This window comes from Neltuma alba, unplaced genomic scaffold (genome assembly GCF_004799145.2).
Source record: "Neltuma alba isolate B1F8T4 unplaced genomic scaffold, ASM479914v2 tig00008037_pilon, whole genome shotgun sequence".
In the NCBI taxonomy this organism is placed as follows: Eukaryota; Viridiplantae; Streptophyta; class Magnoliopsida; order Fabales; family Fabaceae; genus Neltuma; species Neltuma alba.
The window spans coordinates 21711-31706 of record NW_021634930.1 but is presented as its reverse complement, the minus strand read 5'-3'; the positions used below and the strand labels follow the sequence as shown (position 1 = coordinate 31706).

Genomic DNA, 9996 nt, shown 5'->3' with positions numbered 1-9996 from the left:
AATGCATAATTAACCAAATCTTAAGCAATGATTAATGTAGAGGGAGAGAGCAGTTGTGAGTGGTTAGGTGTGACCAAATAGTTAGAGGGCCATATGAAAGGTTAGTTTGAGCTAATTGTCTTGGAGGGCACATATCTGAAAGGTGGCTATTAAACAGTTAAAAAATACTCCTCCCTCCGTTCCTTATTATAAGAGACGAATAACCGAATTACGTTGATCAAAAAAACAGTTAAAATTAGTTTAAGAACAATTAATATGTAAAAAGTATAATTTTTTTTTCCAAAAACCCTCATTAATAAGGAGAGAGAGCATGAGAGAGAACAATAGTAAATTCTTAAAAGAAAGAGAAGTGGAAAGGAGAGAGAGTGTTAGTTGGAGACAATAAATATGGGTAAAATAGGAAATTAACACAAAAAAATAGAGACAACTTTTAAGTGTCTCTTATATTTAGGAACATACTATAAGTATCAAATGTCTTTTATAATAAGGAACGGAGGGAGTAATACTTAGCCAATATTCAATTATTAGTAATTCTTTCCTTTTCAGCACCCTAAGCTATTCAGTCGTCGTCATTTTCCTCATTTATAGCGTATTCGCTTCAATGAAGCATTAGGTGAAGAGGCTTACGAAGCTAATGTGCACTATTTGGCTCTATTGTGATTATCATTATCACCTCCAGTCCTAATTATAAGAGTTAATTGACTAATTTGATGAGATTAAGAAAATAAGTAAAGTTATTTGTAATAAATAGGTACTATCTTTCCTACAATATTCTTACTAATCAAGTATATTGGCTGAAACTATTATTATTAGAAGGACTACTTTAAAAAAAAGTATAAATATGAGAAATAAAGTAGATTGGAATCTTATATTTAGGATCAAGATAAAAGTCAAACAAAGTCTTGTATTAAGGACCGAAAGTAGTATTATGCCATTCAATTAGTGAGTAGCGGGTCCACACTTATTTTCAGTTCCTTGTTTGAAGGAGGCAACATTGTCAAAGTTATGCAAGTTTTTCAAACATAGCTAAAGCAATGCTTTGAGGATGGGATGCAGAATGTTATCACTCTAGTCCTAAATGTAAGTTATTTGAAGGGAGAAGTTTTGATCATAAATATAAGTCATTTTTAATATATTTAATGCTTATCTTTTCAATTTTACTCTTATTTAAATTTTATTGGAATGATAGAAAGAAGGGAAAGATATGAAAATGATTTGTAAATACAGAGGGGGAAAAAATTATTCAGTAAAATTGAAAAAATTTGACAATTTAGTATATTTTTTTATATGTAAAAATGTATTACAAGTGACTCATATTAAGAACTAGACTGATAATTCTAAGAAGGCAACATAGATTTTTGGTCTTGTAGTTCTACCAAGGAGGGCAAAAGAGAATTCAAAGCTTTTTTCTTTCTTTCCCCACCTTATCTTATAGCTGTGTTTAATTCAAATATATTCAACGCACTGTGAATTTAAAAAAATAATAATAATTTTAGTTGCTTTTGTAGAACAGGTTAATGAGTATTTATGTTAAACAGCAATAACTTAAGTTCTATTTGGGATCACAATTAAAATTATTTATAAGCACATTTCACGTAACCTAAGACAAAATCCTTCTAACATATTTACCTCGTATTTTATTAATCACGATTGAAAAGTTATTTATAAACCATTTCAAACTAACATTTAATCTATGAAACTGAATTACTCAACCGTTCATAATCAAAAGAATGAAAACGAAACATTAAATTTTTCTTGAAATCTCTATAATTAGAATAAAATAAAAAAGAGATCATCAGACTCGATGAAAAATAACTCTTTTAAACATGAATAATTTTCCTGACAAAAAAAAAAGCATGAATAATTTTCATCATCTCATTCTTGTAGAAAATTAGATCTCTTCCCCCTCAACCTTACTTAGTGAAAAAATACCACTTCCGATTCTTAATATAAGACATTGTTTGATTTTTATTTTGATTCTAAATATAAAACCCCAATTCACTGTCTCTCATATTTATACTTTTTTTTTCCTTCAAGATAGTTCTTTTAACAATAGTAACTCTAACCAATATTCTCCTCCGATCCTAAGACCCTTATACCACACTGGTATAAGGGTCTTACATTTAAGATCGGAGGAGTACTTGATTAACAAAGATATTTTAAGAAAGATAATACATTTATTACAAATAATTAACTTAATTTTTTTTCTTAATCTCTTCAAATTAATCAACTAACTAGCCCTTATAATTAAAACTGAAGGTAGTAATATTCAGTATTTTCATACTCACCACTATGACCGAAACTATAGCACAGATACTTTTAGGCGGTAACATCAAATATCTCAGTACCGGTACTAGGACGAAAACCTCATTTATAAATAACAGTTTATATGTTCTAAAATGTCAGAAACACAGCTACATCATGAAACAAAAGATGCATTTCTGAGTTTTCCATGAGCCATAACCCGTATTCCAGGAATCCCAAGACCTGGCGGATCCATCCATATACAATATTTTACCAGGTCACAGCTATTAAGACTCACAAACGGACCGCACAATACCACGGAACAAGGAACACCAACAGACACGTTTTTCCCCCTCTCAAAATCAGGGTAATCACAACAGAACTGGAGTGTTCGCCAACTTCTGATGTAGGATTTGTTTGTGTGCATAAAATTATCCACTCAAGGCGTAACCCCAAGTTTACATACGAGAGATCAGAAGTGGGATGGACATCGATGACTCTTCGCCCATCACCGGCTGGAACAAATCTAGCTCCCCATAACGTTCCAGAACCCGCATCCTGCAGTCTTCAGCAGCCATCATTCCAGTAGAATATGCGCCGTGCACAGACCCAGGGTAGCTAAAGCTAGTGGCTTCCCCAGCGAAGAATAAGTTGTCTACCGGGACTCTTAACCTCTCATACAGTTCATGGGGTTTTCCAACCACATCATAGCTATAAGACCCTAGTGAGTCAATGTCTGTGCCCCACCGAGACACAAGATACTGAATCTGCAACATTTGAGCAATCCATATGACAGGATAAGTAGACCATATGATGAAACAAAAGAAGAAAGCTGCGCCAGTATTGTTCTCTCTCTCTCTCTCTAAGGCCAAAAAGCATCAGGATTCCCAAAGCTAGCCTAAACCAAGTAATAGGAATAGAGACTCTTGCTTCTTGTAAAAAATAAATAAAACATGAATATTTACCGGTGAAGATGCTTCTGGAAGGATCCTCTGGAGTTGCGTGAAGGCAAAGTTTGCAGCTGCTTCATCAGACATCTTCTCAATGTCTCTTGCTAGCTGCCCAGCAGGCATGTAAACAAGGACAGGATGACCTGCCGCCTTGTGGAGATTAAGGAAGTAGCTGCATCCATAAGATGTCTCTGCAACTACTCCCAAGAACTCCACGTTCGGCCAGAAAACATTTTCAAAGTGCAAGATTATTTTATTTTCAATCCCCACCCCTAGATCAGCAATGGCAGCTTCTTTCCAGTCAGGGAGCTTGGGCTCAAACTTGATTCTCTTTGATTTGAGCACCCCAAGAGGAACAGTAATAACAGCAGCATCTGCAGCAAATGTTTCCCCATTTTCCACTGTCACCTTTACTCCGTTGTATCGCCTTGTTATTTTTGTGACCCTGAAGAGATGTATTATCAATGCCGGCTGATATAGTTAAGATGCATAACAGGACATACAGATCCAAGTAAAAGTAAGTTCAAACCATCTCTGTACCTGTGTCCCAAGCGAATGTCAAGACCCTTGGCGAGGGTATGTATAACAGGCAGATAGCCCCTAACCATGAGACCATGGCCACCAGGGAGCAGAACTTCCTGCAAGTGCATGTTAAGAGATGTATAAGAAATAATTTTAAAAAAATAGAAAAGGACAGAAATGAAAATAAATTCACAGGTTTCTAGCAGCTGCGCTAGTATGGCCACTATATGAAGTCATTCCCAGTCTACTATGACAATTTAAACATATACATGGCAGGACTTGGTTTTTCCATCATGAAACTTAGACGAAATTCTCAAGTGTTGGTTATCAGGTTAATGTAATTATGACGTGGAGAAATTTCTTCCAAAGGATCAATAACATGCTGCATTTTCATTGGAAAACCTGATAACAAACCCTCATAGAACTTCAACCAAGTGTTATCTCTTTTCATCTCAAACACTAGTGTTAACTGCTTTACTAGCAGGTGAAATAAAATCCCCACATCTCATTCCCTGCCCCCTCCCCACACCCCTCGAAAAAGGGGGAGCCAAAAATACAGGAATATGTATCACCAACTATGCTAAAGAGACTGAGGACTATATGTAACGACTGTTGGCATACCAGTGGCTTTTGTTGCAAATGTTAAGGAACAGATACTCATCATCATCATGTTGGCATTCGTTTTGCTCTACATGATGAGCAATTCGCCCAAAATAAACTTTTTTATTTATTCCCACAAGAATTGTAGCACCAAAGTCATTTGGCATCCTCAAAACTAATCTCTCTGCATGTCATTGTGATACTTAATCCTATATGATGACTATGGAAAATTTACATAATCTATCGGTCATAGAAAGGATGCATGTTGAAGACTCATGCACCTGGCTATGAGACGACTCTACAATTTTTTTCTTTCATTACAGGAGCTACCTGTATGTAACACCAAAGAGAATAGATCATTCAGTGTGTAAAATACAGAGGAAAAAAAGGTAGAAGTAAGAAGCAAATTCAAAGTTAAAAAAATAAGAACTCGAGGTAAACATAAAAATTCAACCCTTTAATTTTCTGCTTGTACTTAGTCCTGTTTTCTAAACCAACAAATTTTCGTTGTGAGACATTCCAGAATCCAAGACTCAGCAGAGTTGATTTCCTAGCCACACATTAAGTTCCACTCTTTCATTAGTTATGGGTTTACCAAGCTCTGATATAATACAGAGTGATTACCAAGATGACCAGGAGATGGAAAGTACCATATGAAGGTGCGTGAGAACTCATAGTAAAATGCAGCTGCTAGGTGTGCAGCTGTCCACTGCCACTGCACCCACGCAATTACAAACCTTTTTAGCCTAAATATCATTCAAAACTACAGATAGTATGTTTTAAACCCAGACCTCTCTGTTTCAGCCTTATTTTAGCAGGATACAAGTGAATGATCGATTGACACTTTTAAGGCTATACTTGAATGGAGTGAAAATGTGAAGGAGATACATAAAAATGTAAAAGACACAATTAAATGTATCATCATTTCCCTGCTCATTTTCAATCCAACAAAACAAAGCTTATGTTTCAATGAATTTAAAGCCAACCCAAAAGAGTCTACACGAGTTCAAAAGAAACCCAATTGGTGCAGATTCTTTTATCATCTGCCTGCCATCAATCAATTACATAGTGAAGTAATCTCCTCTTTTTTCATTTTAGAAAAAGGCGGCGATAGTCAAGCTTTAGAAAAAAATCCAACCATCCTTATTTTCTTTCAATTACCTCATCCCAACATTTCAATGATATGGTATCAGCATCTGCAGCAAACCAACCCTCCATTCTGCATAAATACCACTGAAGTACCTTGTGGGCAAGCCCCTCCAACCTACACTCAAGATTGATGTTAGCATCCCCACTACTTTACCATCAATTTAAAAAAAATTAAATAAATAAATAAATAAATAAATAAAATAAAGACCAAGAAGGAGAAAAAGATCCATTCCAGTAACAACCTTAATTCAGGCTTTCTTTCAAAAACAGTTGAAAGAGCACGGAGCACAGACATATCTGCACTGAATTCCTTCCTTACATTATCTGTCTGCATGATGTGAGGAAGAATCATTAGATAGAGTGCTCATAATAGCCCCAGCAATTAATCATATAAACCAACCCATTATAAATTAAAATGATGGCTAACCTCCTGCAAAATGGTCTCAAATGCTTCACCAACTTGTTTGACTAATTCTTGGGGAACTTGATTTCCATCCATATCAAAGAGAGCGTAGCTGCAAAACCCAAGTTGATGAATATTCATCAAGAAGAACTTGTAAGCAATATTTTTTAACGCATGGATGGTGCAGAAATCAAAACAAAACAAAATACGGTCATGAAAGAACATTGAATAGCTCATCAACCATGTAACTAGCAGACTTATGTGACAGCTAGACAGAGAGAAACCAATTGTTTACCTTTCCAAATCATGGTCATATAGGACAGAGTTATCCCCACTAGTTCGATACAAAGGAAGTCCCAGCCTCCCAATCACTGGAGCCAGTGGATTCTCTTGGCACACTCCGTGCAACCTGAACCATCAATAATAATTTGCCATTTCAAGGTAAGAAAAGATTTGTTTATCTTGTCAAGACCATAAACAGATTAGGGCCATAAAAAATACAATAAATAAGGCATACCATGATGCGCCCAGGTCAACAGGAAAGCCAAATGAGTAATTAGTGTGAATTCGGCCTCCCAATCTTTCCCGTGACTCCAAGAGAACAACCTGATTAAAAAAAAAAAAAATGCACTACTTAACCATATAGATATTGGCAAAGAGTCATAAATCTAAACATCTCTTTGTGCTAGAAAACTGGGTTGAAACTTGCAAAGATCAATAAACTACTACTGAAAATGTGTAAGTCTCAAATGTGAAATCTTATAGAAAGAAAGTAATCCAGTGTTCTCCTTCTTAACTTAATTGTAGAAAATTGTTTTCACCCCATAATTTGCATTGTTGAAGCAAAAAAACGTCCTCGTATTCATGTCAATTTCCTTTCAAAAAAATTGGGAGAAAGGAAGATGAAGATGAAGATCAAAACAATGAGGGTAAGCTGCCCCCTTCATTAAATACAAAATGCTCAATGAATTCGGTTTAATTTGACTAGAATACAAAACCAGTCCCAACTTAGTAAGTTCACTATAGTTGCTCGTTCAGGGCATGCAAGGAGGATAACCATATCACGCAATACCATTGCCTGTACCCAGCCAGGCTTCTACATGATCAGTCTTACCAACAAAACAGCTGACAATGAAACTTCAGCAGAAACATAAAATAATAGCCGTTTTGCAAAACAGATTGCATATTGCGTCAAACCTTCAAAGATTATGATAACTTACTGTATCAAATAATTCTATACGTGTAATTTATAATAAAACTTATGAAGCTAATCTAATATGCAGAGACCTAAAGGCATGTAAATTAGTCGCAAGTCAGACTCATTCCTTTAATGTGTACAAGTCAACTAAGCTGCAAAGATGCAGGGTGGATGACAGAAATTTCACCACATTTGCTTAGATACCTGAAATGAGGCATCATGAAGTGCCCGAGCAGCAGCAACTCCAGCCATACCACCGCCAATGACAATAACAGATGGTGACCTCTCCTGCTGCCCGTTAACGTTTGCATAGCAAAGAGCTGCAGGAGTGAAGAGAAGATATGAGTGAGAGTGACAGTGAGAGTGAGATATGAGTTAGCATCAGAAGACACAGCTCAAATTAGAACATTTTGTTTCCACAATATCAAAAAAGACGACTCTCCGAACATTATTACTTGGGGAGAGGAACTTTGTAAGGAGGTAATTCCTAATTAATATGAAGTGCTTTAAGCTGAATACAAATAACGAAGTGATCAACGCGCAACCACAGGCTGGCATAGTACCGTAGACATTCAAATATGAATAAGATACAAACAAACCAAAAACAGTCCGCCCATGTAACAACATCAACTTTAATTCTTGTTTCAACACCAGTTTTGCGGGGTATTCAATGGTAAATATATTATGTCTCCATATAATTTCTTTGATAAAGCTCACGTAAGATCACTTTTTTGCAACTCGATTCTTAAAATCCACGATTTCATCAACAACTCAAAACGAAAGGAAGAAAAAATTAAGCGGCCGTGCACGTGCTCGCACAGTTGTGAGTTGATTGAAGCCTTTTATAACTTTTCCGCTCTGATCACCAAAGCAATTTTGTTAAAATATATCACATACCACTGCCATATATACGAACTGAAATCAAATAAGAAAAGGACAAAAACCAAACCAAAAAGAGTCTTCCCATATGACTAGATCAACTATAATTTTAATTTCAATCTCGAATTTGCGAGGTATTCCATGGTTAATATAAAGTGTACAATAAGAAGATCACTCTTTTTCAACTCGATTCTTAAAATCCACAACTCTATCAGTAACACATAACAAAATTAAGAAAAACTAATTGACACATGCACGTGCTCACACTGTTTGTGAGTTAGACTAAAGCCTTTATAATCTGTCCATTTCGATCACCAAAGCGATACTGTTAAAATACATATCAAATGCTAGCTGAAATGAAATTAAGTCAAATGCAACGAACAAAATACTTGAAGGGACTTTGAATTAAAAAATTAAAAACTAAGATAAAAAACAAACCTCTGCGTATCTGGGGATTACTCTTTCGAGACTCCATATTGTGTAGATATTCCACTACTAGGATTGCGATTACTATTAATATTAATTAATGACCACTCCAGAGGGTTCTTCTCAAATTGAAACAGAGAAGAACGGAATTGAGGTGAAAAATGGAGGATGAAAATTAACAAACAAGTAATGAAGTGATCAGAATTCAAATTCGAGAATAAACCCAGCTTCCCGAACCAGTTCATGCGACTAAATTTCCAAATTCAACCACTTCAGCCCTGTAATCGATCGGATTACAGAATCTGATGCCTCAATCGGCGAAATTTCCGAGCAACAATCGGCGGGAAATTGCGATTTGGGTGTCGGTGGAGGCCTGTGGCCTCGCGATCTCGATGAAGCTTCGAGAAAACGAATAAAGAATTTGAGAAATTTGGTCGCTCGTAGAGAGAGAAGATGATAAATGGTGGAAAAGTGGAGATGATTTTTTTTATCAGCGCTATGAGTTCTTCGCAGCTTTTCGGAATTTATAGACCTAATTCTTGCCAGCTAACCTGAAAAGAAGACGCGCCGACATGGCGTGGTAGCCACGCGCAAGGCGGATGGAAATGTGATAAGGCTATTTTGGTAATTTCAGTACTAATAACGAGCTGGGGAAGCGAGTATCCCTTTTTCGTACGTCAGTGAATGAGAGTGACTTGAGAAAGAGAAATGTGATACGGGAACTCCACGTAGGAAAAAGGTAACTATTTTTTCCCGTTGAGTGGCGCACAGAACGTTCCACCGACACGTCATCCTCAGAGAAAAACCTGTTTTTTTTTTTGGCCAAAGAAGAAAAACTATTAGTTCCTGAGTCATCTTTTAGGCTTGTCATGGTATCATATCTCAACCGTCCAGACTTGACTTTATTTTATTTTATTTTATTTTATTTGTATACTTTTAATTTTAAGTTTTTTTTTATTAGGATCATACTACCTTCGATCCTAATTATAAGAGTCAATTGACTAATTTGAAGAGATTAAGGAAGTAAATTGAGTTAGTTATTTATCCTAAATAGGTGTTGTCTTTCCTAAAATATTCTTACTAATCAAGTATATTGACTAGAACTATCATTGTTAGAAGGGCTACTTTAAAAAAAATGTATAAATATGAGAGACAAAGTGGATTGAGGTTTTATATTTAAGATCAAAATAAAAATCAAACAAGATCTTATATTAAGAATCGGAGGTAGTATAAGCTTTAGTTCCTAAATTTTCTCAGAATCATCAATGTGGTCCCAAAGGCTGATCATGTAAATTAAACCTTATATTTTCTTGAGTTCAAGAATTATAGCCGCTCAACAGAGTAAAAAACTATATAAGAATTGAGTTGCTTTGGATGAGAAATTATAGAAAGTAAGTTCTATTGAATTAAAGCATATAGATTAAAGGGTTAAGGTGTATCCAACACCCTGAATTATTTTTTCGGGTGCGTCCAGTGTCCTAAAGTAATTTTCGGTACATCCAGTATCTCAAACTAATTAAAACAGTGCATCTATATCCCGAGCTAACAGAAAAGTTAAGTTTGACTGTTACCTTGCTGACTCAGCTTAAGGTTGACCGAAAAATCCTACATAGCAGCATCTAATG

General features: G+C 35.7%; 1 protein-coding gene across 1 annotated transcript; it reads right to left on the bottom strand.

Moving 5' to 3' along the window:
• Positions 1 to 2354: 2354 nt before the first annotated feature.
• On the bottom strand, positions 2355 to 8854 carry LOC114753631 (polyamine oxidase 2). Its single transcript, XM_028942328.1, has 10 exons — positions 8384 to 8854; positions 7271 to 7386; positions 6386 to 6474; positions 6164 to 6277; positions 5893 to 5980; positions 5708 to 5793; positions 5478 to 5580; positions 3735 to 3832; positions 3210 to 3639; positions 2355 to 3011 (listed from the first exon to the last, which is right to left on the bottom strand). Exons 1-10 carry the CDS (start codon positions 8418 to 8420, stop codon positions 2703 to 2705), a joined length of 1470 nt encoding a protein of 489 aa, XP_028798161.1. The 5' UTR covers positions 8421 to 8854; the 3' UTR covers positions 2355 to 2702.
• Positions 8855 to 9996: the final 1142 nt, after the last annotated feature.